At 37.6% G+C, this 26,467-nt stretch overlaps 4 protein-coding genes across 4 annotated transcripts; 2 read left to right on the plus strand and 2 right to left on the minus strand.

Moving 5' to 3' along the window:
- The first annotated feature begins 8,372 nt into the window (after positions 1–8,372).
- Positions 8,373–12,275, plus strand: LOC109180352 (THO complex subunit 4D). Its single transcript, XM_019329879.1, has 7 exons — positions 8,373–8,563; positions 9,063–9,304; positions 10,120–10,266; positions 10,355–10,423; positions 11,079–11,263; positions 11,699–11,764; positions 11,930–12,275. Exons 2-7 carry the CDS (start codon positions 9,110–9,112, stop codon positions 12,081–12,083), a joined length of 816 nt encoding a protein of 271 aa, XP_019185424.1. The 5' UTR covers positions 8,373–8,563; positions 9,063–9,109; the 3' UTR covers positions 12,084–12,275.
- A 197-nt stretch (positions 12,276–12,472) lies between these two features.
- LOC109180348 lies at positions 12,473–15,574 on the minus strand. The gene is made up of 5 exons (XM_019329874.1): positions 14,723–15,574; positions 14,198–14,256; positions 13,974–14,102; positions 13,579–13,714; positions 12,473–13,003 (listed from the first exon to the last, which is right to left on the minus strand). The coding sequence occupies exons 1-5, from the start codon at positions 15,419–15,421 to the stop codon at positions 12,620–12,622; spliced, it is 1,407 nt and encodes a 468-aa protein (XP_019185419.1). The 5' UTR covers positions 15,422–15,574; the 3' UTR covers positions 12,473–12,619.
- A 5,059-nt stretch (positions 15,575–20,633) lies between these two features.
- LOC109180349 (GDSL esterase/lipase At5g37690-like) lies at positions 20,634–22,800 on the plus strand. The gene is made up of 6 exons (XM_019329875.1): positions 20,634–21,185; positions 21,282–21,409; positions 21,618–21,744; positions 21,849–21,961; positions 22,042–22,291; positions 22,380–22,800. The coding sequence occupies exons 1-6, from the start codon at positions 20,945–20,947 to the stop codon at positions 22,637–22,639; spliced, it is 1,119 nt and encodes a 372-aa protein (XP_019185420.1). The 5' UTR covers positions 20,634–20,944; the 3' UTR covers positions 22,640–22,800.
- Positions 22,801–22,910: 110 nt separating this feature from the next.
- LOC109180346 (glucan endo-1,3-beta-glucosidase 2-like) lies at positions 22,911–25,989 on the minus strand. Its single transcript, XM_019329873.1, has 4 exons — positions 25,724–25,989; positions 23,624–24,877; positions 23,516–23,540; positions 22,911–23,290 (listed from the first exon to the last, which is right to left on the minus strand). Exons 1-4 carry the CDS (start codon positions 25,800–25,802, stop codon positions 23,140–23,142), a joined length of 1,509 nt encoding a protein of 502 aa, XP_019185418.1. The 5' UTR covers positions 25,803–25,989; the 3' UTR covers positions 22,911–23,139.
- Positions 25,990–26,467: the final 478 nt, after the last annotated feature.

A 26,467-nucleotide genomic window follows, 5' to 3' on the forward strand; every position in this document is an offset into this window, starting at 1 on the left:
TGACGTAATTGTAATATAATGCTGGTGTTAATGGTTTATAAAGTGCAATTATAATCCGATAGAGAGTGCATGCACTATTTATTACACATTCCATACTTTTGAACGCTGGGTTTGGACCACATTGCCACTTTACTCTTCTTCCGTTCATCACTACCCGCGGTTTAGTGTGTTACATTAATCAATTGTTTCATACCTCATTAAAAAAAGATTTTGATTCATAAGCTTTTATTATGCAATATAATAAAAAAATTCTATTGCTTAAATTTTAAGCATGGATTTTTACTCTTTTATACATTATCCCTTTAGAATGTCTAACTATTTATGCTTGAGCCATTCTTTAATAAGTTCAGAAAGTTCAATTTATTCTGATAAGTTCATTATATTAGAATAATTTGGTGTTGGAGTTATTATTCATGCCCTATTAGGTATAACTTAATGGGTTTCTGTATACTTGATCATTTGGGATTAGGTTAGGCATTCGATATTTCAAATGACAAATCATCTCCAATCTTCTTGATTCGAATCACAAAGACAAAATAGGCTTATCGTAGGCTAGAGCTAGGTATTACTTGTAGTATCAACATGTCTAATTTGTACTGACTTGATCTTAACTAGTCAATTATCTTGTTATGTACTAATCGGCTTGTCTTTGTATAAAAGAAAAAACTTGGAGTAATACTTAATATACACTCATGCTCCTGAAATTCTATATGTACTCTTAATTTTTATTTCCGCACTCATGCTTTTGGTATGGCCCACATGATAATAATGTTTTATCATAGCTTGTCATGTAAGGAAGTAAGTATTAATGTATTATAGTATACAAGGTTGCAAAAATCGCTAGGCATATATTCTTTGGACTTTTTTTTTTTTTAATTTAAAAGATTTATAAAAAAAAAAAAAACATTTACTAAAGATTTGGTAATAACGAACTATTTAATACTTTAATAGTAAATATTAACCTAAAAACATATAGAATTGTAAATTGTATAAAGATTTAAAGAATCAAAACACAACACAAAGTCACAACTCTATTAATATTAGAGTACCTGATTTTGAATTTTTTTTTATTGCATTTTTAGGTTTGCGACCAATTTGAACAATTTAAGATTATTTCACTAAAAAAAAAAAAAACTAATCGGCAACCTAAACGCCCGTCTAGGCCACCTAGACTACCGCCTAATCTGTTGCAACCTGGTTGGCGCTAGCCGAAATTATAGGCAACCGACTACCGCATAGCGTCTGGGTGCAATTTTTTCAACATTGATAATATATATAGAACATGCATAATATCATTAGTATGTATAGGCGTATAGCTTACCATACTCATCTTATTCAAACCGGCAAGGGAAACAAAATCATTAAATCAAACAACACGAAAAGTAAGGGCAAAAAAAAAAAAAACATCTTCTGCATTAACATTAAACAGCTCGCTCCATGCATGGAAAAAATCTTCCCGAATGGCAGTTAGCGGCGCCGCCTCTGATCTCCAGGTTAGGCGTTTTCGATTGGTTTAGGTTCTACATCATCATCGTCCTCTTTCTGCTCATCTGATTTACACAAATAATTGGCTATGGCTGCGAGGATGCATACGGCCGCAATCATGCCGATAATGGTCCAACATTGTGGCCATAAAGACTTAGGGTGTGTTTGGTTCGCACATCGGAATCGGAATGGGTATCAAATACTTGGTAATGGTAATGGATTTTGGTGAAAGTATTTAACATGTTTGGTAGTAAGGTGGAATGAGAATGGTTACTAATAGTAGTGCTTGAAAATGAATAAGGGAATGAAACCCTTATTGTATTTGGGTATGGGTTTTTTCAATTGATGGGGTATTCGAAACCTATAGTAGTGTTCTAAAAACCTATCAACCAAACAACAACAATCACTTTCATACTCATTCCTATGGGCAAAACCCACCAACCAAACACACCCTTAATCCAGTGGAATAAGGAAATAAGGAAACTGATTGCAACGGATTCATTGGACTTCGATCCAGGATGTTAATTTAGTTGTTTAATTGTCTTCTCAACTCTTCTCTTCATTTATTTATAGATGTAACTAAGGATGTTAATTTACGTTTGAAGAGTGGTTAATTAAGAAACTACCTAATTACAAGAACGCAGAGTTAATTACCTAATTGCATGAATAGGAACACGTACGAGGTCTTTGATTTTTAGCAATTTCCTAATTAATAATGGCCTCTCTTTTTGGTATAATGGCCACTCTCTACAAATATACCAAGATTTTTTATTTTATTACCTAAAATAAAATTACCATTTAAAAGCTTTCTGCAAGCATTATTATATTATAAGAAAAAGCTTATACTATGGGATATGAGGTCGTCAGGGAGCTTTATAGTGTATTTATTATGAGCAAAAATGATTAAGAAATTAAACAATTTAGTTTTATTCAACATGGTAATGTCAATATTCTTGGTTGGGATAAGATTTAAGTCTTGAAACACTCTGTTTAGAATAGTAACCGGCCTTCTATTTAGAATGATAACATTACAGCAGACGTTTTTCTACTAACTTTAAGTTGTTAGAATGCGTGGAATAGAGCAGAAATGTACGGAGGGATTAATAGTGGTTGTGTAGGATAACATTGAATTGGACTTTGGAAAAATTAAAGAAACGTACATTGTAATATAATATTATAGGCGGTGGCATGCATGCGTGTACCCACTGAAGTTGTTGGGGTGCAATAATGGATGCCATGTGAAATGAATACACAATTTCACCATTCCAGATTGGGTTTGATTTCAGTGCCGCTTTGTAAATCCAAGTTTGACAAATATTGCTTTTATATAATCTACTATCTACTATATATACTAATAAGAGCCCAAGAGAGTTAGGCCTATAATGGGTAGAAAAAATAGCGGTCAAATTATTTAATCAAATGAATGGCTCAGATTGATCAGATTTTAATTTTTTCTTAAGATTTACTAATTTATCCTTAATGAATATGATTTTCCGTTAACTTTTCCGTTAAATATTATATTTTCCGTTAATTTCCGTTAGTTCACCGTTAACTTACTCATTGATTTCAATAAGAAAGGTCTTAGGCTCGAACCTCATCCCAATCACAGTTGACATAATTAGTACTCTATTTTACTCTTATTAAATTAAATAATAATTTAGTAGCTACAACAAAAAATAATACATATGCATTTCTTTAATTTAGAATTATGTGTCTACAATGTCTTTATTCAAAAAAAAATTATTCATTATCAATAAATTAAATAAGAAAATAATTTCATTAGTTATATTGTATTTATTTTTCTCCAATATAAAAATTCCTTACATTCAAATTCATCAATTGATTATATTTGCTACATTGTCCCTACAATGTCTTTATTAAAAAAAATTATTCATTATCAATAAATTAATTAAGAGAAATAATTTTATTAGTTATATTGTCTTTATATTTCTCCAATTTAAAAATTTTTTACATTCAAATTCATCAATTGATTATATTCACTACATTGTCTATTATCTTTTTTTTTTGTACACTATTTTTAATTAAATATCAAAGTTATAATACAAAATAATGCTATATATTTATTTAACAAGTATTTTATTAATACCATGAAAAAATATATAATTAATAAAAAGCCAATCGTATTAACTACTTGAGGGATTTGTTGACAAAAAGAGTATTCAAATCACACAATAAATTGAAGTGAGAATTACCTCGCAATGTCCTTGTTTGACAATCAGCAGTTAGCGGTTAGCGTTAGCGTTAGCGGATTATATTAGCGAATTTGACCAGTGAATTACATCAACGGTTGGTAAAAAGATATTTGAAAAATTAGCTGTTTAGATTAACATGTAAAATGACCTAAGGGTATACATAATAATAATAATAATAATAATAATAATAATAATAATAATAATAATAATAATAATAATAATAATAATTGTTTTAGAAAAATAAAAAAATAAAAAAATATAATTAATTCAATCATATTAACTACTTGAAGGATTTATTGACATAAAGAGTATTCAAATCACACAACAAATTGAAGTGGGAAACTATCTCGCAATGTTCTTGTTTGACAATCAGTAGTTAGCTCTTCAATATTAGTATATATTTAATATTTTATACCCTAATTTTTATTTGCTCTCCCTTATGTCCCGTATTTAGTTTCAACCATACCTATACAATTATTTTATTGACAATTATAATCAATCTTGACTATATTATCTTGCATTTGTAAACTTAGAATTGCCTATTTAAATACGCAAATTTTACATTCAATTATCTATGCATTAACAATTCCAATATAATCTTGCATTGGTATACTTTAAAGTACTTATTTAAAAGAAAAACATTGGGCATTATCCCAATCGCGCAATGCGCGTAAAAAAACTAGTAATAATATAATAATCCACAAACCGAATACTCTCCAGAGATTTGTGGATGCTTTTAGTAGCTACGGGCTTTTGGACCCTGGGCATTCTGGCCCAAAGTTTACGTGGTACCGTTTTGCAGGGAATAGAGCTATTCAAATGCGTAGATTGGACAGAGTCCTTTGGAACGTCAAGGCCCAGCAAGCGTTCCCTGAAGGTAAAACGCTGGTCCTCCCCAGGCTCCACTCTGATCACAGCCCCTTGTTGTTTCTTGAGCAAGCGGGCAAACCACCAGAAATGGAGCACCGTCCTGTCCGTTTTGAGGCGGCTTGGTTAACAAGGAATGACTATAGTAAGATTTGGAAAGACGCTACCAAGTCAGGGGGTATGAGCATTGAGACTATCATAGCTTCTGTCACCAAGGAGAGCCTTCTGTGGAACCACAAAGTCTTCGGCAATATCTTTAATAGAAAGAGACGGCTGGAAGATAGAATTCGTGGGATCCAAATGGCAAGCACTTATCATACTTCAAGATTCCTACAGAACCTTGAGAGAAATCTCACTTATGAACTCAATGAAACTCTTGATCAAGAGGAGGCTCTTTGGTTCCAGAAATCTAGAGTTGACTGGATTAAAGATGGTGACAGGAATACTAAGTTCTACCATAATGCAGCTCTGATTAGAAGAAATAAAAACCGGATCAGATTTCTGAAAATTCAAGGTGATTGGACTGACAACCCGACTGCCCTTTCTGATCATATCACTGGTTTTTTCTCTTCTCTTTTTTGCAGGCAAAGCCCCGTTGTATCGTCTCCTTTCACCCCTGTTGGAGCTTCTAACCGGCTTACCAGGTTGGAGGCTCTAAACCTTTCACGGAGAGCCCTGTTTGGTGAGGTGAAGATAGCTGTCTTTGGCTTAAAGAAATTCAGTAGCCCGGGGCCAGATGGGATACCGGCGGCCTTCTATCAATTTTTCTGGGATGATGTGGGACCTGCTCTCACCTCGATGGTGAATCAAGCTCTCACCACGGGGGAAGTTCATAAATCCCTTACTCAAGCTCTAATGACCCTTATCCCTAAGAAGGAGACCCCGGATTCAGCAGCGGATTTCAGACCAATCACCCTGCTAAACGTGGCATTCAAGGTAATCTCGAAAACTATCGTCAACAGAATGAGACCTATTATGTGCAGGTTAATCGGTCCCCATCAAAATAGCTTTCTCCCTGGGCGGTCTACGTTGGATAACATTGTACTTACGCAAGAGGTGATCCACACTATGAATAAAAAGAGGGGAAATAAAGGCTTCATGGTGGTTAAAGTGGACCTTCACAAAGCCTATGACACCGTAGATTGGGGGTTCCTTGAGAACACTCTTGAAGGCTTTGGTTTCCCGAGGAGGATCATTAACCTTATCCTTTTCTATCTTAAAGAAAGTGAAATTTCCATCTTGTGGAATGGTGGCCGCCTTAGTCCCTTCACACCAGGAAGGGGTCTCCGCCAGGGCGACCCGCTGGCTCCTTACCTCTTCAACCTCATCATGGAAAGACTGGCCTACGAGATCCAAAGTTCTATTTCCTCGGGGGACTGGAAACCTTTACATATCACTCGGGGAGGAATGGGGCTCTCCCACCTTTTCTTCGCCGACGACCTCTTACTCTTTGGTGAAGCTTCCGAAGAGCAAGCCATGATAATTATGGGCTGCCTTGAACGCTTCAGCTCTGTTTCAGGGCTTAAGGTAAACCTCTCGAAATCCCAGATTTTCTGCTCTCCTAACACTCATGCAGGTTTGAAGAAAAACATTGGCGAAAGGATGAGAATCCCCGTGATGGCCCACCTTGGCAACTACCTGGGTATCCCTATGCTCCAGAAACGGGTTTCCAAAGACACCTTCACCTCTGTCCTCGACAAAATGAGAAGGAAACTCGCTAACTGGAAAGCATGCAATCTCAGCTTGGCAGGAAGAAGGATACTAGTCCAATACTCCCTGGCTACGGTTCCAACGTACACCATGCAATCCATGGCGCTTCCGGTAAGCACTTGTAATGATATTGACAGGATTTGCAGGAACTTCCTATGGGGGCACACGGAGGATACAAAGAAGATCCACACGGTGGGTTGGGAGGAGATATGCAAGTCGAGAGATGAAGGGGGTCTTGGCCTCAGAAAGGCCAGAGATTTCAACCTTGCTTTCCTGACTAAGTTGGCATGGCAAGTCTTGACTAATCCTGATAAACTTTGGGTCAAGGTCATGCGTGAGAAATATGTGAAAGATGGAGACTTCCTGTCCATCGCTAACGTCAACAATTGCTCTTGGGGTTGGCGTAGCATCCTAAAGGGAAGGAACATTCTTAATGATGGCATCCGGTGGAGAGTAGGTACAGGATCGTCCATCAGCTTCTGGCATGATCGTTGGGTCGGAGATAAATCCCTCGCGGACATGAACACCGACCCCCTTCCGGCAGACAGCCACGATATACTGGTGAAGGACATCATGAACAACGGTAACTCCTGGAATGAAACAATTCTCGAATCCCTTGTTCCGACTGAGATGGTGAACCGTATTCGGGCAATTCCCATCCCAATTGCTGATGACCAGAACGACAGACTTTTTTGGCCTCATTCCGGGACGGGGTTGGCCACGGTAAGTTCGGCTTTTTCTTTCATTACAGGTACAGGTGATGACACTCCCACCCACGACTGGATTTGGCGACTCAAATGCAAGGAGAAGATCAAACTTTTCATCTGGAAAATCTCCAAAAATGGCCTCCTTGTGAACTCTGAACGAAAAAGGCGTGGAATGACAGACGACGATACCTGCCCGAGATGCGGCCATGGCGAGGAATCCTTGGATCACCTTTTCAGACAATGTAACATGTCTAAAAGTTGCTGGAACCTCACTGCTCCACCCCCTAATTTCATCGCCAGCAATCACCTCCCCCTTCTGCGTTGGATGGAGCAGGCTTGCACGACAGACAGAAGCAGTACGGCAGGAAATAAATGGCATCTTATCTTCCCCCATTTGTTATGGAATATCTGGAAGATGAGAAATGAGGTGGTTTTCAACAACAGATGGAAATCGGCAGAGGACACGCTGAAACAGGCTCAATATGAAGCTAACGAAGACATCAACGCTCTCATGAAACATAATGGCCTCGTGGTGGCTAAACAGATTTGGGTGCAATGGTCCCCGCCACGACCGGGCGTAATGAAAGTTAATTCGGATGGGGCCATGAGATCCTCCTCTGGCATCGCTAGTGCGGGGGGCCTTATACGAAACCATTGTGGTACTTGGGTGGCGGGCTACACGGTGAATATTGGTTGCACCACCAGCTTTATTGCTGAGCTATGGGGAATGCGGGAAGGCCTTCGTCTTGCCAAACATCATGGCTTTAATAATATTATGGCAGAAACGAACTCAATGGCAGTGATGCAAGTTCTCAACAACAACACCGACACTTGCCTAGAAACAAATACTCTGATCATGGACTGCAAGACTCTCTTACATAGCTTTCCTATCTTTGAGATTACACATGTGCTTCGGGAAGGAAATCAATGTGCTGACTTCCTCGCCAACTTGGGACAAAATTCTCCTTGGGGTACTACTATCGTCCCGAACCCTCCTCAAGAGATGGCGCCGCTACTTGCTCGTGACGCTAACGGAGTGGCTGCTAGAAGACTTTTTTAATCTCCTCGGGGCCTTTGGCCCCTTCTCCCTACCAAAAAAAAAAAAATAATAATCCACAAACCATTAAAAAAAAAGTTGGTAAAAATTTTAAATTTATAAAGTAAAAGGACGTTGAATTTTTCAAATCGGGGAAAATAGTTTTTGGGCCGAAACTGCCAAATACTGGTTTATAAACAGCCCGTCAGAATCTAAACTGAAATTGATTTGAGCCCAAAGGAGAGTGGCCCAAGTCCACGTTGACTTGACTCGGGCGAGTCGTCGGCAACGCCAACACGGCAAAATATATACCGAGCCCGATCTATAAAAAGGTTTATTCTCCTCCCTTCTCCATCAACACCGCCTCTGTCCTGCAGAAAAGCCCTAATCACTCCCTCTTTTTCCAATCCCACCAAAATTCCTCCTCTTTCGTATCTCTAGATCAAACGATATATAGATCCATCCATCATCTATACCCAAATCGCTCCCTCTCCATAATTTTCCGTTCCATCATTACAGATTTCTTCGATTGCTCGCAGATTTAGGTAAAAATTTATGTTTACGTTTGTTTTTTTAATGCCCTAACGGTTTTGCTTTATGTCGATTAGCCTTTTCTATTGTGTTTCGCTCTTTTAGATCATGTTTGGCTGTTTAGGTTTTTTTTTGTTTTGTTTTTTTGTTCCCTTCCTTGCATCTATGTTTTTGATGTTATTGAAAGTATTTAGAAAAAGAGACGGAATTTCTCCAAGGCATAGTGATATTGATGCACGCGAGTGAATTTTTGTTGCGTATCCGAAACGTTATCTTCTCATGCTTCTGCCTTACTGTTTCTGTATTTCTAGATCTCGCTTGTAAATCTCTAGCTTTTGTTCCTGTTTCTAAATATTTGTACTGTATGTATCTATCTTTGATGTGTGCTTGTGTTAATATAGCACTTTGCTCCTCTAAATGATTGAAATATTAAGTTTTCATTCTATTCTGAGTTGATACAGTTCTTATGACCAATTTGTGCTGACAATTTCGTTTTTTTTTTGTTCTTTACAGATTCGTTATTTGAGCTTAGGTGATTTTTGTCTTTGTCTGTGTTCTTGATGGCTTCTCTGGATATGACACTTGATGATATGATTAAGAGCAGACGTAATAGTGAGAGAGGTAGGGGACGTGGCAGGCCCCGACGTGGAAGGGGGGCTGGTGGATCATTTAGAGGTGGAAGACCCGCTGGAGCTCCTCGTAGTGGAGGGCACCTTGGGGTGAATGCTAGGCCATCAGCTCACGTCATTGCCAAGGCAAGCTCGAAACTACTGGATGTCTTATGAATTCCATAATCATTCTGATATGCTCTTTAAAACAAAATGAAGGTTCTCTCTAGTTTTGCTTTAGAAATTCCATCATGAGAAGTTCTGTGACATTATTGGGTCCGAGGAGGTGCCCAATTTGGATCAACCATAATAAGCTGTTGTGCAATTGTTCCACCGTCATCAAGGTCTCTCTTCATGTTGGTTTATCATGAGGAGTTTACAACAAAAGTATTCATAAAAGTGGGAGTGATGGCTTTATCAAGAGATTTCACTTTATAGTACCTTAATATTGAGGAGCTTCATTATTGAAATTTTAAGAACTTTCACCATTTAAACATCCTTAACATCTAGAGGGCTACATCCTAACATCTAGAGGGCTGACTTTCTAAGTGATCTCTAAACGTTATTATTCAGTAGCAAGTTTATGATGGATCCTGTTGCTATATGCCGAATTTCTACGGGTCGTGGTTTTCAGTTAGTATCCCAGTTCATGGTGTTTCGCAAAGGTGGCTTCCTTCGCTGAACCTCAGAACTGGAGGTCTTGCATTTTGCATAACCACCAGTTGATGTGCAATTGTGCAGTGGGTCAAATCTTCAACTCCCATCTACACTTCTTTTACCGTAGTTGATTTATCTTTGGTAAAAATTACTATGTTGATGTTTTGGTTTATTCCACTTCCACTGTGATGGAAATTTGGTGATATCTGATTTATTCTAGAAGAATGGTGAATTATGTTACAGTTTCGTAGTATGCTGATTCTACTTACCCAATGTGGATGTCATTTTGGGTTTGCTTGCTTCAGTCTTTCCGCAGAACAAAGAATTTGCCATGGCAGAATGGATTATTTGAAGATAGCCTTAGAGCTGCTGGGTTATCATCTGGATTAGAAAGTGGGTCTAAGTTATATGTTTCAAACTTGGACGTTGGAGTGACTAATGAAGATATAAGGGTACAACACAAGCCATGTCTTTTTACATACTCCCATTCATGATAGTTAATGTTCAGAGGGTTTGATGATAGTGAAACTTTAAACACAGGAACTCTTTTCTGAGATTGGAGAATTGATAAGATATGCAATTCACTATGACAAGAATGGGCGCCCAAGTGTAAGTGTCATATCTCATGTCATATAGTTCTTATTGTTTTGCTTTTATTATCCTTTTACCAGTTCAATTTGACAACTCAGCTTCAGTTTGTGGCTTTTTTTGGGTGTTTCACATTATTGTGATCTGTAGAAAAAGACTGGGCTTTTCTTTTATAAGTTTTCCATTGCATGCTCTTAATATCTTCAGAAATATAGTTTCTTTCTTATTGAATATTTGTTTCTAGATATATTTATGTATTTTGGTATTTTCACATTGCATTTAGTTCACTTTTTTGCACCTTGGCTGTTTAGTTGTAAAGTTATATAACATGGAACACAGTGCATACGTATAGTTATATCTAGTGATTTTTTTTAGTCTAGATATTAATATATTATTACACATAACACATGGAACTTTGATATGTCAATGTATTTGTTTTCATTCAAATGTTTTACCCCGTAAGTTGAGCTGAATGATAGTTAATTTCACTTGTTTATAATTACTTATGCTGAAATTTTAACCCTGAATTAAACTGGATGGTTAGTATGCATGTAGCTAAGTTGTATGCTTTATGTTATTTTATATTTACTAGTTTTCCTACAATGTGTCATTTTCCCGGTTCTGTTTTTTTTTTTTTTAACTTGGTTGATATTTTATTGTTTCTGGCTTTTTACAGGGTTCAGCTGAGGTGGTTTTTGCACGAAGAACTGATGCATTCCAAGCACTGAAAAGATACAACAATGTGCAGTTAGATGGGAGGCCTATGAAGATTGAAATAGTTGGCACCAATTCACAAATTCCTATGTTGGCTCGTGTTAATGTTGTTGGAGGGACTAATGGGAGGAGGACAGTCATTATGAAGTATGCACTGATCGTCTGTTCTTTTTTCCCATTATATTTTCAGTTTGTCCTTTGTTTATTCTTTGTTTTCCAAGTCTGCCCACCAGCACCCTAAATGAGGGAGGGATTACATGCTTTAATTGGGCATTGCATACCATCTGGTAGTGAATGCTAACTTTGTTGGCCACAATAGGAGTTTGATATCTCTGAATATTGAGAACTATGATATCCATGGCCGGTCTCTATTAGCTGCAAAAACTACTTACTGGATTTATCTTAATGTAAAAAACATAGGCTATGTGACTTCGAATTAGGTCTCTGTTCCTATTCACGATATGTGATTTTATGTTTTAATTGGATTTTTTAATTAAAATGTGAAGAATCCATAAATTAAGAACACTGAAGCTAATTGCTCTTACTTGTTATTAACACTTTACACTTATATTATATTTGCAGTGCTGGACAAGGACCAGCTCGGACTAGAAGTGGTGGTGTTACTCCTGCTGCTAATTGGGGTTCTGGGTAAGTTTACTGTTGGTTTATGTAAAAATTTATTTTTAATGCTGTGCACTCTTGAAAGTCAATTGGCTAGCTGGAGGGTCACACAAATCTTTCTAGTGTGATTGTAATAGCTTTACTTCAAACTGGATTTTAACATTCAGAAATAATTTATTACCTTTTGCTCAGCCAAAGGGGTCGGGGCACACGTGGACGTGGTGGTCGTGGCCGAGGCCGTGGTCGTGGACGCGGTGGACAGGGAAGGAAGAAACCTGTCGAGAAGTCAGCTGATGATCTCGACAAAGAGCTGGACAACTACCATGCCGAAGCCATGCAGACTTGATATCCATATCCGATATTAGATAAAACCTAATCAGACAATTAGCTTGTAAGAGTTTGCAAAGTGACAGTAGTTCCTGTTTTTGCCATCCAGATTGTTGGTGTTTTTATTGTTTTTAGTCGATGTATGAATACTACTACTTTTAACAATGTAGCTATTGAAGGGTTATGTTTGATTTAATCTTTGTTTAGCTAAGCATCTCTCAGTGAATAGGACATAATTGTTAGCAATTCGGATTTTCAGAGGTTGGCTATATTTTGTGTTGTATCTTTCTATTCTTGTGCATGTTCTGTGTGCCATGACTGACATTTAGTCTCATATTTCAGTCATGCATTATTGTTGTAATATTGCTGAAGAGAAGTAAGATTGTCTTGAGGTGGCCAAGTTATAAATTAACAAAAAGAATTAAGATGTTTTAGCAAAGAATTGACCTCAAAAAATTTCCATGATACATTGTTGCAATTTAAATTTCCCCACTGAGTGATGGGTGACTGGACAAGAAACAATTCACGCAGAAATAATTAGGAGAAAATCCCACATCACTCATTAATAATGTCTCTATTCAATACCATTTGCCCTGTTTCGTCTTTCTTGAAAAGCTTCTCAGCCAATTCATCCCAGTTAGTTATTCTCTTACTCGAAGTTTCTTTACCCTTTGAGGAGGCATCTTCGCTCTTCTCTTCACCCTCCTCAATCTCCTCCTCAGAAGGCTCTGCAGCTATGCTTATCTCCTCCGCGGACTCTTCCTTGTGACTCCCTGAAGAAGGTTCCTCCTCTTCGGTTGCGGACACAGCATGAGGGATGTTCAAACTCACAGCTCTTTCCAGTGCATCCTTGTGTTCTTGTTTAATTGTCTGCAGTCTTTCGAATCTCGGCACCTTAGGAGCAGTTGTGATCGTCTCAGCACTACCCTCCTTCAATATCTGCAGAAAAAAAAAAAAGTTATGGTTGAATGATTGAGTAAATTTAGTTCATAATCCTCACTTCCCATATCTATTGTATGATCTTACAACACTTTAGCTTGAAACATGATAAGTAAAAGATCATTTGCCTGTTTCAAAATGCTCCTATCATTGAAATCCGATATTTTGTAGGGCTAAAGATGTTATATATGGCCATCAACTTATAGTAAAAAAATAAAAAATAAAATGTACAAATCGGATCTAAAGCATGATTATCAGGTTTTTAAACTAAAATGAATGCTGTAAATTGGAAGTCTTTCTCAAACACAAACCATTCGTGTCATATCCCAACTTCCTGAATATACTAAATTAAATGGTTTCATGGCAAATAAGGCTCACAACTTTGGGTAAGTTTTTCAATAAATTTGAAAGTCGATATCTTTACCCAAAACCAAATTTGAAATCGAGAAGGCACATTTTGAAAGAGCAAAAAAATAAAGGAAATAAAGTGAGCAAAATGCTCTCATCTTGACCAAAATACAGAAAAGGAGAATCAAATGACGAGGAAAGTAGGAGAATGTGATACTTTGTCTTACTTGTAATGCCTTCTCAGATTCTCTTTCTATCCAAATTATTCCATGATCAGATGTGGCATTGCATGACAGAACAATATGCTCGAATCTTCCATCAACCGGTATGGCAGTTCTTACTTCCGGAGGAAACCTCCCACATCTGTGTGCACAGCAAAGTAAATAAAGTTTCTTCTATAAAACACTTCCGAAAACTGAAAACTAGTAAGAACTTAACATATCAGGAGGAACATGAAATGAAAAGAGGAATAATTTAGCAGAAATGCGTGTCTATAGGACCATCAGGCAACATTCTACTCCATAATATAGACAAGAATCTGAAAACAACTTTTGGCAGGAGGCATATAATCAATGCTTAAACAATTTTGAATATTACACGACATTGGAAGTGATCTATCTACCTGCAGAATTTTCTTTCCACAATGTGATACATTCGGCCAGGTGCATAAAGTCTTCTTGGATCTCTGAGCTTTCTACCATCAGGTATAAACGTATCCCTCAAGCACACTAGAAATAACAAGCAGGGCAAACTGTTTAAAGTATTAAGGCCTGGGTTAAGAGAAGACAGCAACAATCCCACTCCTGGAATAAGAGAAAAGAAAGACAATTCTAAGGCTTAACTAACCAGAATATGGATTTGAATATATCCTCCAACGGGGTGGCAGTTCTTGGTAAAAAATCATCCTAAACAAGTAGAGAAGAAATCAAAGGCAACATTAGTAAATGATCGGATCCACTGGTATTATTTCACACAAGCAGCTCTTGAAATTATCATTCATTTCCTGATAGTCGGTTTGCCACTCATTGTATAAGTAAACACTTCATCTTCAACCTCTACATTCAAGAATTCACCACAAGGTAACTGGTCACAGAGGTGAAATTTGTCACAACAGATCAAGAATCGAGTCTCAAAATGAGGAACTCCAAACATCTGGTCAGTTGAGTTATCATGATTTACCTCTTTACAAACTGTCGGGCCGGAGTGTGAGGGCACCAAGGGCGAAAGATTTCGCCTTTTGGTACAAGAATTCACCACTAGGTAATTAAGCCAAATTGGTCCGGGGTTAAGTTGATAATCATAAGGTTACAAGTTTAATTCTAGGGTTTAATCTTTGCATAATCATCAAACACTACAGCTAAAACTACTCACCTGAAGCACAATGGAGTGTATTACATCGGCATATTTGACGGCCAAGTTGAGAGACATACACCGAGCTGGCGCGACGGCGTAACATGTGATCATATTCCGGGGAATACCCCCAAATTTGTGGCGGTGATTGACTACAATCACCGTGAGCAGCGACGCGACGCCGGATCCGAGAGAGTGGCCGGCGAAAATCATCTTATAGCTCCTCCCGTTGTCCTCCCAGAGCGTCCTCAGAGTCTCGGACTCGGTGTTCAGCAACCAAATCGCGGCCTTCAAGAGCCCGTGGTGCACGTACCCGCCGTCGAACATCTGCTTCCCGAGGCGGTTGTCGAGGAGGACCTTGTAATCGCTCTCCTTCCCCATATTAAGGCCGCGGATAGCGAGCACGATCTCGCGGTGGTCGTGGTCGAGGTAGATCAAGTACGGCGGCGCGTTGCCGCAGGTCTCCTGGTAAGTAACGCGCTTAATCACGCAGTCGGGGTTTAGTCGGTAGCCGCCGGCGGGCGCAAACTTGGGGTTCCGCAGGTCGTCCTCGTAGACGGCGAGGATCGTGCGGCAGACACGCGGCACCGGGTCGAATTCCTCCCGGGTCGCAGCTGTCCACGTGGCGCTGTCGTCGCTCCCGACGTAGGTGCACCGCTTCCAACCCCACCGCACGCAGCCCAACACCACCACACACTCCACTCCACATGCCACCGACATTACACAAACACAATCTTTTCACCTTCTCTCTCTATATCCAATTTGTACGTATAACAAGGAATTCACAGACCAAAGGTTGAAGAAGAAGAAGAAGAAAGAAGAATTGGAGCTGAAAGCTTTGAAGATGAAAGGAATTCACAGAGAAAGAGATGGACTTTTTGCTAGTTTCACGTGGATTAGTTGTAAAACTACGGTCAATTCTATTCTTTTTTTATTCAATAATCTAATCTAACTACATTTTCGAATGTAATTCACGCACTAATTAAACATTTTTTTTAACATTAACGTGCATTTATTTACTAAACAAATCTTATAACATAATTTGAACTTATTTCTTACAAAAGACTAACCCCAAGAACCCGACAGAGCATTTGGGAGGATGTAAATTATGGTGACTCAACTGAACATGAACCACATAGGCTAGACCTCAACCCTAAGAGCCCGACAGAGCATTTGGAGAGGCGACCGGTGCTCACTGCGCACGAGAAGTCCCCCTCACTTTGGGAGGATGTAAATCATGGTGACTCAACTGAACATGAACCACAGAGGCGGCCCCCCTCACTTTGGGAGGATGTAAATCATGGTGACTCAGCTGAACATGAACCACAGAGGCGACAGGTGCTCGCTGCGCATACCTTGGTCATTCTTCCAAAATTTCATCTCTATGACCAATTGAGCTACCTATGCGAACATAATTTTAACTTATTTGACTCTCTAAGTATATGACTAATTATTTTTTATAATAATTTATTACTTACAGCTAACAGTTAATTTATAAACATCTTTTTATAATCAATTAATATTATCAATTATTTAAACATATTAACTCAATCAGACAGCTAACAACTATTTATCAAACACCCATAAACTTTAGGTATACTCTAATAGAGTAAAAATATTTGATTTTGATTTATGAATAGAATTGTTTAGCCTAAAAGAAAGGAGGAGATACTAGGAATTTGGTTCTTATCTTAATGTCTAAGCAAGATACGGAGAACATGGTTATAGCTGTCACCGGCCTTATTATTATTCATTATTAGGGGAAGAAATGCAGTCATCCAGATAATATTGAAAAGATTTGGAATTTAATATAAAAATGGACAAAATTAATGTGAAAAATGTGTTTATCCCTAAAAACATAAAAATGAAACCCGACAAATATAACTTATTTCTCAAATAAATTTCGGCCATTTTGGTGCAAAATTCAAAATCTTCAATTATTTCTGTTTTGGTAAAGAAGGTGACATTTTGCCTAATCTTGTAGATGTGGGACTCTATTGCATTATGCTTTATGCATACAGCATACACCGCATTTCATTTGGCTCAGCATTATGGCCTACTATGGACCATATTGAAAACTGAAAAGTCTCTTTCACTATTATTGTTCTGAAATTTTTTTAAAATGTGTTTTAAATATTATGAGCATTTTAGTTTTATTAAAGACATCCTCAATAGATTGATTTTTTACACAAGAATTAAGAAGTCATGTAAGATAGAGATGAGGGAGAGAGAAGAAAAAGAAAATAAGAAAAAAAACAAAGCAAAAATAATAACAGTTGCACGAAACAGGAAACAAAAAAGAAAGACTATTTGTGCTGGCAGCATCTGTGTGGTATGGTCCAAAAAAAAAAAAAAAAAAAAAAAAAAGAGATGGGACCCACATTTATGACAAAATCTTCATTCTTGCAAGGGGGGGGGGGGGGGGGGGCGCTCTCCCCTCTATCCTCCACCTTGCCATTTTTTTCTTAAAACTTCTGCACAAACCCCTTATTGGGATTGCTCTAAATGAATTGCGATTTTTTTAGTAGACTAGAGGAACAGCGAGATTCGATGCAATTTTGTTCATTGTAGCAGGTGTTTTCCTATCAGTGGACCCCTACCATACATCAATAGTCCCTATCAGGCCGAAACTATGACGTGTAAAGAGGCGCTCTTTAGACTCAAGTTGCGAAATCTCAACAAGATTTTGTTAGAGTCTGATTGCCACAATGTCGGTACGGTCATACATAACATAATCAAGGATTTTTCATACATTGACCTTATTCTATATCAATGTCTAGTCTTGTAATATTCTTTTCAAGAAGATTTATGTCGTTTTATCCCCCTTCAGCGAACCAGATGACCCACACACTAGCGAGGGGCTATGGCTCTCAATATGTTCGTTTTACTTAGGAGGATTCTCCCCCGATTTCTTTGTTACAAATTTTGAATTAATGCATTGTTGCTTTCCCTTTCAAAAAAGGAATAAGGGTCAAATATGCCACTAAACTGCACACGAGAATGCAATTAGGTCATCGAACTTAAAAACCCTACAATTGGGTCCCTAAACTAATCAATTTCATTCAATTTGTCCATTTTTCAAGTTTCTCAAGTTGCTAACAAGTTACCCCTCCACTAGGATGCATATGTGTCATTTTTTTAAAAATAATTTATTTTTAAATTAGTTTTTTTAATATTTAATAAATAAAAACTAAAATAATTTATTTTTAAATTAGTCTTTTTTTAATGTTTAATAATTAAAAACTAAAATAATTTTTTTTTGAAAATAAAATAATTTGTTAAGACATCGTACATGGCTTGGATTTTATTTTAAAAAAATTATTTTAGTTTTTATTTATTAAATATTAAAAAAATTTAATTTAAAAATAAATTATTTTAATTTTTATTTATAAAACATTAAAAAAACTAATTTAAGGTTTTCAAAAAAAAATTAAATTTTTTTTTTTTTAAAAGCCACACATGCATCCTAGGTGGAGGGGTAACTTGTTAGCAACTTGAGAAACCTGAAAAATGGACAAATTGAATGAAATTGGTTAGTTTAGGGACCCAATTGTAGATTTTTTAAGTTCAGTTGCCTAATTGCATTCTTGTGTGCAGTTCGGTGGCCTATTTGACCCTTATTCCTTCAAAAAAAAATGCGATTTTTTAAATAGCATGAAACTATTTATAATTTGCTATTCAAGTTGGGGGTGATGATGATATGTTATTCGCAATAAAGTGTAATTTATAATTATAGTTGGCGATTATAAACTTTCCCTTCATCCATGTACATGGCAAAGTATGTTGCACTATGTTCAGGTCATATTCCCAAATACTTTTTAACACAATCACATTTTATTTCATAATTTTTAATTTTTTTTACTAACATTATCATATTTGATTACTTGTTATATTTTTTATTAACTTATGGAACAATACATTTGATGGTTTTAGGGTTTTCGGGCCCAAGGAGGTCCAACACAACCTTTGGCTGGTGGGTGCACCTTTCAGTAAAATGTATGTCTATTTCGGAGATTATGCTAGTACTCGGAACTTTTTGGTATTCTCCCCCTTTGGGTGTTCAATTGTCTGTCCTTTTACAAGAATGGAGGAGCCTTTATATAGTGGCTCCTCCTCTACCGACTTGAAGGCCTTTAATGGCCGACTTCAAGGCTAATTAAAATATAGAGCCGTTGGACCCCGTTACTCGGTCGACCAACGGCTCTCCCCAGGCTTGTAACGGCCCGACCGAGTCCTGCTTTCAATGTCTTAATGGCTCCCTGTTAAACGAACCTCTTCAATGCTCTCAACGGCTCCTTGAGCCGAGTCCTTTCCTGGGCTTGGGCCTCGGTCGACTCCTTGTCTCGGCCTAAGCTCCTACTGGACTCCTCCTAGCAGCTCTGAACTGGGCCCCGTGCTTGGGCTTGGGCCGACTCCCAGACTCGGCCCAATTGCTCTTCGGGCTCCTCTCGACGCTGGCCCAGTTCTCCTATCTATTTTCTTTGGGCCCCTATCTCTTGGGCCGGGGTCCTCACCCCATCAACATTAATTTCACAACTTTAATTTTCTCTTCTTACTAATAAACAGCATAACAAATAACAAAAAATAATAATAATAATAATAATAATAATAATAATAATAATAATAATAATAGATACTTTTTCTTAAAAAGTTACTCCATATTTTTTAAAAATATGTTATGGCGTTTATTATATTATTTATCAACATTTTTAAAGCATGAATAGAATACAAAGATAATGAAATTAATAAATTATCACAAAAAATAATGTTAATTGGATGAAAATTGTAAAAAAAAAAATAATAATAATAAAATAAAATAAAAAACCTAAATGTGACAATGTCAGCAAATTATATAATTAAAATGTGGTTAAAGTAAAAATAAAAAATAAAAAGTGAAAATATTCATTTTCCTAAAAATAACTTCTAAATTTGATTTGTATATTTAATAAATTTTAATGTATTCTATAAATATATAAATTTATTTACTAATGTTGAATTATATATTTTATAAAAAATAAATTGTAAATAATTTAAAATTTCATTAGTCAAATTGATACAAAATAGGATGAAGGAAACATTTCCATACAACTTAAACCTTGGATGATATGAAACTTGCAAACAACATATATATGTATTTTCTTTAATTTTAATTTTTGAGAAAAAAAAAAATAGAGCAATATGGACAGGGAACGTGATCAACAGATCATAGACTAAAAAGTAAGACAATGACATTTTTGTTATATTCCAGGAAAGTTTACAGGTTACATGTGAATGTATGTTTTGTTCAACACGCCACACAAATATAAGTTTACCCTAAATCTAAGGGTCCTCACCTCAATCTTAAGATTGTGAGAAAAGATAAATCACAAAATATACATACAAACATAGGTTTACCCAATTACCCTAAATCTGAGTGTTCCTCACCCACCGTTTTAAGATTATGAGAAAAGAGTCCGCATGGGCTTAGCTCAATGATTCAGTGGGAAGTATTTTGAAGAAAAGACTAAAGTTCGAAACTTGGCGACGGCAATGTGGAAATTATGTCTAAAGTGGGTAGATTCCTTGTGTGCACTGGCATCTGGTCTTGTCTATTGAACTATTGAATCACCGTGATTTACATCTTCCCAAATACTCTGTTGGTCCGGGGTGTTGAGATTTCAAGGGAGAAGATTGTGAGAAAAGATATATAGCAAAATGTACATACAAACATAGGTTTACCCTAAACCTGAGAGCCTCTCACTCATGTCTTAAGATTGTGAGAAGAGATAAATCGCAAAATGTGTCTTATAGAGACTGAAAACTTTCACACACAAACATGAGAATTCATTAGGTAGAGATAAAATCATAAAATAGAATAGTTTGTTGATCACAAGACCTATTCTCTATCTTATCTTGCCTCTACGTCACTCAACTTTTTGTTCCAAGAAAAGATTTCTTCAAACAATATTGGGAATTTGAAGATTGTTTCAACTTTCAAAACATTTAACTTCAAGTTCTCTACAAAACTGGCTAGTCTATGGAGTACCATTTTATTTCTATATTACTAGAATGTTCAAGTTTGCAATGCATATATGCACAACAAGAATCCAACAAATTTCCCAGTCATAAGAAATCACCACCACCTACTATGTTCAAACTTGGAGAAAATGGCAAAACAGGACGCACCACTCACTATAAAATTGTTGCCAAACTATTCCCCAGCAATTCACCCATTCGCCTCGAGGACTTTGAGAATTGATCGAAATGGCAATTCTGCAGCGAGTTTTCTTCCCACTACTTATCGTTGTTGCGATTCCTGCAGCAGTAGCAGCAGCAGCATCAGCACCAGTCACGTATGTGTTTGGCGACTCGTTGACAGAAGTGGGAAACAACAACTTCCTGCAGTCTCTTGCCAAGTCGAACTACCCTTTCTATGGAATTGATTATTTCGGGGGAATGGCCACGGGGAGATTCACTAATGGAAGAACCGTGGGCGATATAATATGTAAATGCAGAAGAATAAACACTACTTACTTTAAGTTTTTGACTTTTTGTTGTAAATACTTACTAACATTTTGTTGTTTTCTCGAGATTTTATCAGCTGAAAAGATGGGGATTCCATCCCCGCCTCCATATCTTGCCTTGCTACCCAACGATGAAGCCTACGTGACAGGGGTGAACTATGCATCCGGTGGAGCTGGAATACTCAATGATACTGGGCTCTACTTCGTAAGAGTTTATCACTACGCCAAAAGTTATATAGCTAGTAGCGAATGCACAACTTTATTTCCTTATACACCACACATTTTCGAGACACTGAATGCTGAACTTGGCCAATATATATATATATATATATACAATCTCCATCACGTTTTCTCCAAATTGTTTTGTGTCATGTTCTGCTTCGACGTCTTTCTGATGTTTTTTCGGGTGACAGGTTCAGAGGCTGACATTTGATGATCAGATTAGTTACTTTGAGAAGACAAAGGAAGCTATCAAGGCCAGACTCGGAGATGAGGCTGCAGAAAAACACTGCAATGAGGCACTTTACTTCGTTGGAATTGGTATATCTATATATAAACAACTAATTAGAACAGTAAAGCATATATATATATATATATATATATATCTTCTTCCTTGGAACTAAAGAGTATTTTGATCTTTTCAGGTAGTAATGACTATGTAAACAACTTCTTGCAGCCCTTCTTAGCAAAAGGCATTCTTTATACTCATGATCAATTCTTGGAACTTTTGACGTCTACCTTAAACCAACAATTCATGGTAAAGATCAATTCTTGGAAGTTTTAGGTGTGATGAAAAACTCCATTCCTATTTATTCCTTATGAATTTTCTTTGTTCAGAGGCTTTATCATCTAGGTGCACGAAAGATACTCTACCACAGCTTGGGGCCTCTCGGGTGCATTCCATCCCAGAGGGTGAAATCACAAACGGGGGAATGCCTATATCAAGTCAATGTATATGTTCAGGAATTCAATTCGAGAGTAAAAAATATGATAACTACACTAAATACCCAACTCCCATATGCAAAGATGACATTTGCAGACACTTATCACGACGTTTTGGACTTAATTGAGAACCCCTCTGCCTATGGTAAGGCTCAGCTCGATTAGGTAACTTAAGATTATGCAGAACTATAAGAGTATAATCTGAACCCTCTCTCGCTTGTTATGAGCATCAGGTTTCAAGTATTCCAACACGTCGTGTTGCAATGTGGACACGAGTGTGGGAGGGCTATGCCTCCCAAACTCAAAGCTGTGTCTAAACCGCTCAGAGTACGTGTTTTGGGATGCTTACCATCCCTCAGAAGCTGCAAATCTCGTGCTTGCAGGAAAGATTTTCACCTACCTCGATGAAGCTCACAATCGTTCTTCCCATGCTCCCAAGCCTTCTCATCGGCGACTGCTTTCAAATGGAAGATCAATTCAGAAAGTCATGTAAAACGGAAGAGTATGAATACATATACCAATTAAAAGAAGCCTTTGTAGTTTAAAATTGTTGAGAAAACCTGCAAAGAACACGCGAGAGTGATCTTGATTCTTGCAAGTGTATTCAAGTCTTCAAAGATGTTCTGTAACATTATGTGTTGTGTTTTGGTGTCATTCTTATACAACCTGATACATAGGGCTATGAGTCCTAAAATATCTCTTAAATGTAGTGTTAGAAGACATAAATCAAGGGACAATCAACAATATAGACTTCTGGAAAACAATGAATGAAACCAAGGGGATGAAAAAAATTAGTTAAAAAATCGGTCCAATTAGAGTACAGTCACAACCTTACAAGATTTCCTAAGAAACTAAGGGTAGGTGGTTCCAATTGGTTCTGTACAAAAAGACCCGCTCTACCCTATACTAGCTACTTCTGAAGGATCAAATCGCCTTCCTCCTCCCTAAGCTCCTCGTTTTCCAAGAAAGGGTGGTTCTTGAATACCAAACAGGCTAGAAAAGAATAGCACTCAACCCCACAATTCCGAGCATAATATGTGGCATGGAGAAAGTATAGTGTAGATGTGGCGACGAGGAGACTGATGTGCTATTAGACTCCATGGCTGAAGCTGTGCCGTTCAGAAACGTACCATTTCTGTCACCACTGCAAGATCGCAGCAAGCAAAATTTTTAGATATAATAACCGTAAGATCTTTATAACATTTTCTGGGAAGATGGACAATTGGTGATTAAAACAAATAACGACACGTTTTTTTTAGTACTACTGACTCTGTTACAATGCAGTATATGTTCATAACTACTTTCTCAACCTTCTGAAGCACAAAGAGTCAATAATGATATATTTATTCAGCAAAGTAAGCAAAAGTACCTTCCAAATAGACACAAACCGTGACCTGCAATAATCACATCAAGAGGAGCTCAATAAGTCACTAAACTACGGGCTAATAAGTTGGCAAGATAGTGGAGAAACCCTTACTTGGATTAGTCGTAGTGACAGCAGCCACTCCATTGAAGTTGCAAGCCTCGGGGGCCTTCCCCATCGTCTGATAATAAGTGTCAAAAGCATACGTTGCATGTGCAGCCACGGAGTCCGGTTCATAGCACGGTTGTCCTTGCAACAACGGTGAACAATCCACTTTGCCCGGTCCACAAGCCCAATCCAAAGCAGCCTGCAGCATTTTATGATCTGCACCGTCTTTAGCAGAACAGTAAGTCTGGTTCGTAGTATCGTTTGCTAACATAGATCCCGACCCAGTCAACCTTAGGATATAAGCAGGCGTGCCATTCGCATTAAATAACCCCCAGTTCTTCTCCGATAGAGAACCAGCTTTCGTGTCTTCATTATACAGCTCATATATGTAAGTACTGACACCAATACCAGGATGCTTTGGAGTCCCCGTTTTGTTTAGGACATGCTTTATCAAATTGCTGTTATACGTGTTGGCATTGTCTAAAGTGGCATCAGGCTCGTTCGAGTCCCCCGTTGATGGCCAGCCCGACTCAGTTACCAGAACAGGAACGTTAGTGAAATTAAGATCAGCCAGGGCAAAGTATGCTGCATCAACAATGGCATCAAATACGTTGGTATAATGGAGAAGGGTGTTGGAATCGACAGCTTCTTTGTTCGAAGGAAGGGGCTTGAAAAGAGCGTAATCTAATGGAATAACACCATTCGATTGCATGTACTCGTAATAAGGATAGACGTTGAGCATGAAATAAGAACCAGTAGATTGCAAGAAATTGAGCATAGGAACCAAGACTGGCTTCAATGAGTGGTTAAAGAAAGCTTGGGATGGGGGGAAGGAGTCGAGGATGATCGAGGAAGCAAGAGGCGTTGACACTTTGATCTGCCTACCAAGGTTGGATGCCACTAGCGCCGAGTGGATGAACTTAAGGGCATTGACAAGAACCGGGGCAGCATTCGAGAGGGAAGTGAGAACGTCAGAGCCAACACAAATGGTAGAGATATTGGTGGCTGGATAATGCGCCACAACGTTTTGGGATACCCAATTCGCTGCAGTGGAATTCGATTGTCCAACGCCCAGAAGCTGTTCGTTCGGGATGGACACTGAAACTTGGATGCCCGTGTTGGCCAAGGCCAGAAGCATGCCTCGATCTGCATTGTACAAACGGACATGGCGAATTTGCTGGGTTTTAAGAAGCTCAACAACTTGAGTTGGGTGTGGCATGTCAGACAGGTCTGTTCCTATGTTCACACCAATGAAGGCATCTTCAAGCAAAAAATAAACTTAAAGTTAGACTCAAACTAAGAATGCAGCTAAGATCAAGTAACCAATATGAATTACATCATCTTTTTTCCCACCAATATCTATATAATCAGCAAAAATGATCCCTCAACTGGGCTATAATGAGTCAAACCATACCAAAAAATTGAATCCAACCAATTAGCTAGGCAAACTCATGGCCTTATAAACCCATATATTCTCTAGGGTGATTGGTCGAACAAACTGAGCTAGCCCGCCCGCAGGGCAGCACTAACATGTTATTCCATGTCATAGTGGCATAAAGTTGAAACAACTAAGAGAGCTTGATGAAGCTTTTGGGGGCAGACATATGAGAAAGAAGAAAAAAAAAAAAAAAAAGCATTCTTTGTTCATATAGCCTGAATGACAACTGACAAACTCAACAGATATATTCCTTCCTCTTTTCTTTTTGTCAGAAGATTAACATTTAACAATATCCCTAACCTTATATTTTCAGATTAAACTAGCAAAATGGAAAGGAAAACTGAAACCAGAAAGGCATATTCATGAATTTGCAGGAGGGTTTATACAAATGCACCATATCAGCATGCCATTAATTAACTACAAGATTTTTGTACTCTTTTTTTATTGACTGGAACTAACATTAAATAAAGCAAGGATATTTAGCTTAGCACAACTTCAACAAGACAAGACAAGATTATAAGCTCATAAGCATATATACCAAATACATATATAATACCAGTAATGAACAACAAGAAACAACCAAAGGCAAGGCTTTAAATAGCCACTTATTTGTAGCATTACATATATAAATATTGGTTAAAAGAAAGGAAAGAAAACGGTTAGCTCACCTTCATCAGCAAAAACAGCAGAAACTGCTAGGAACAGCAACAAACCTAACTTCATACATTGATTCTTCATTAACCCCATTACTCAAAGCTCTACTATAGAACAATGGGAAAAACTCAGAGCTGAGATTCTAAGAAAGGGAAGAAGGAAAAGAATGGGAATATAAAATCAAGAAAGAGTGGGGCAAAGGTGAGTGTAAAGCCATTTATTCTAGTTCCAGAGAGAGAGAACTGTACTGTAGTGCATCAATGATCAAGGGAATGGGTGTTGTCAGATAATCCTACGGTCAAAATATGGTCATCCATCTTTTCTTTTTCTTTGTTTTTTTGAAAATATTTACTGTTCAAGCGTAAATATTTACTGTTGAGCAAATTAAATTTTATCTCGTAATAAGTTTATATGAAATAAACGAGGCAAAAAGGTGGAGTGTTTGGGTTTTTATGGCGTTGGAAACAGTGGAGTAGCATTTCCTCGTAAGAAGTAAAGATGACAGGCATGGGGAAAATAGAGACGGACAAGTGGAAAGCAACAGAAGAAAAGTAGTGTAACAAGAAATGACGAAATGGGGCCAACGTGCGTGGACAACAACAAAAGACACGATCGCTTAGGTTGTCGGACAAAATAATACAGCTGCTCTCCAACGGTCATATTCTCACTTAACCCATTAGGCATTAGCCTCTCTATCGGCCCAACATATTTAATTTGGGTACCAAACATGGCAAATTATTGTATCAACCATGGTCCAC

The sequence above is a fragment of the Ipomoea nil genome, unplaced genomic scaffold, assembly GCF_001879475.1.
Source record: "Ipomoea nil cultivar Tokyo-kokei standard unplaced genomic scaffold, Asagao_1.1 scaffold1026, whole genome shotgun sequence".
Classification (NCBI taxonomy): Eukaryota; Viridiplantae; Streptophyta; class Magnoliopsida; order Solanales; family Convolvulaceae; genus Ipomoea; species Ipomoea nil.

Bases quoted from the DNA above. Each gene is read 5' to 3' on its own strand.
- LOC109180348 (XM_019329874.1), bottom strand. From the start codon at position 15,421: ATGTCGGTGGCATGTGGAGTGGAGTGTGTGGTGGTGTTGGGCTGCGTG. The intron at 14,103-14,197 runs GTTAGTTAAGCC...TACTTTAAACAG, and splicing joins ATATTCAAATCCATATTCTG to TTTGCCCTGCTTGTTATTTC. The intron at 13,004-13,578 runs GTAAGACAAAGT...TTTTTTCTGCAG, and splicing joins AATCTGAGAAGGCATTACAA to ATATTGAAGGAGGGTAGTGC.
- LOC109180349 (XM_019329875.1), top strand. From the start codon at position 20,945: ATGGCAATTCTGCAGCGAGTTTTCTTCCCACTACTTATCGTTGTTGCG. The intron at 21,186-21,281 runs GTAAATGCAGAA...AGATTTTATCAG, and splicing joins AACCGTGGGCGATATAATAT to CTGAAAAGATGGGGATTCCA. The intron at 22,292-22,379 runs GTAAGGCTCAGC...TATGAGCATCAG, and splicing joins TGAGAACCCCTCTGCCTATG to GTTTCAAGTATTCCAACACG.
- LOC109180346 (XM_019329873.1), bottom strand. From the start codon at position 25,802: ATGGGGTTAATGAAGAATCAATGTATGAAGTTAGGTTTGTTGCTGTTC. The intron at 24,878-25,723 runs GTGAGCTAACCG...TTTTGCTTGAAG, and splicing joins TGCTGTTTTTGCTGATGAAG to ATGCCTTCATTGGTGTGAAC. The intron at 23,541-23,623 runs GTAAGGGTTTCT...TGATTATTGCAG, and splicing joins TGTCACTACGACTAATCCAA to GTCACGGTTTGTGTCTATTT.
- LOC109180352 (XM_019329879.1), top strand. From the start codon at position 9,110: ATGGCTTCTCTGGATATGACACTTGATGATATGATTAAGAGCAGACGT. The intron at 9,305-10,119 runs GCAAGCTCGAAA...TGCTTGCTTCAG, and splicing joins CAGCTCACGTCATTGCCAAG to TCTTTCCGCAGAACAAAGAA. The intron at 11,264-11,698 runs GTATGCACTGAT...TTATATTTGCAG, and splicing joins AGGAGGACAGTCATTATGAA to TGCTGGACAAGGACCAGCTC.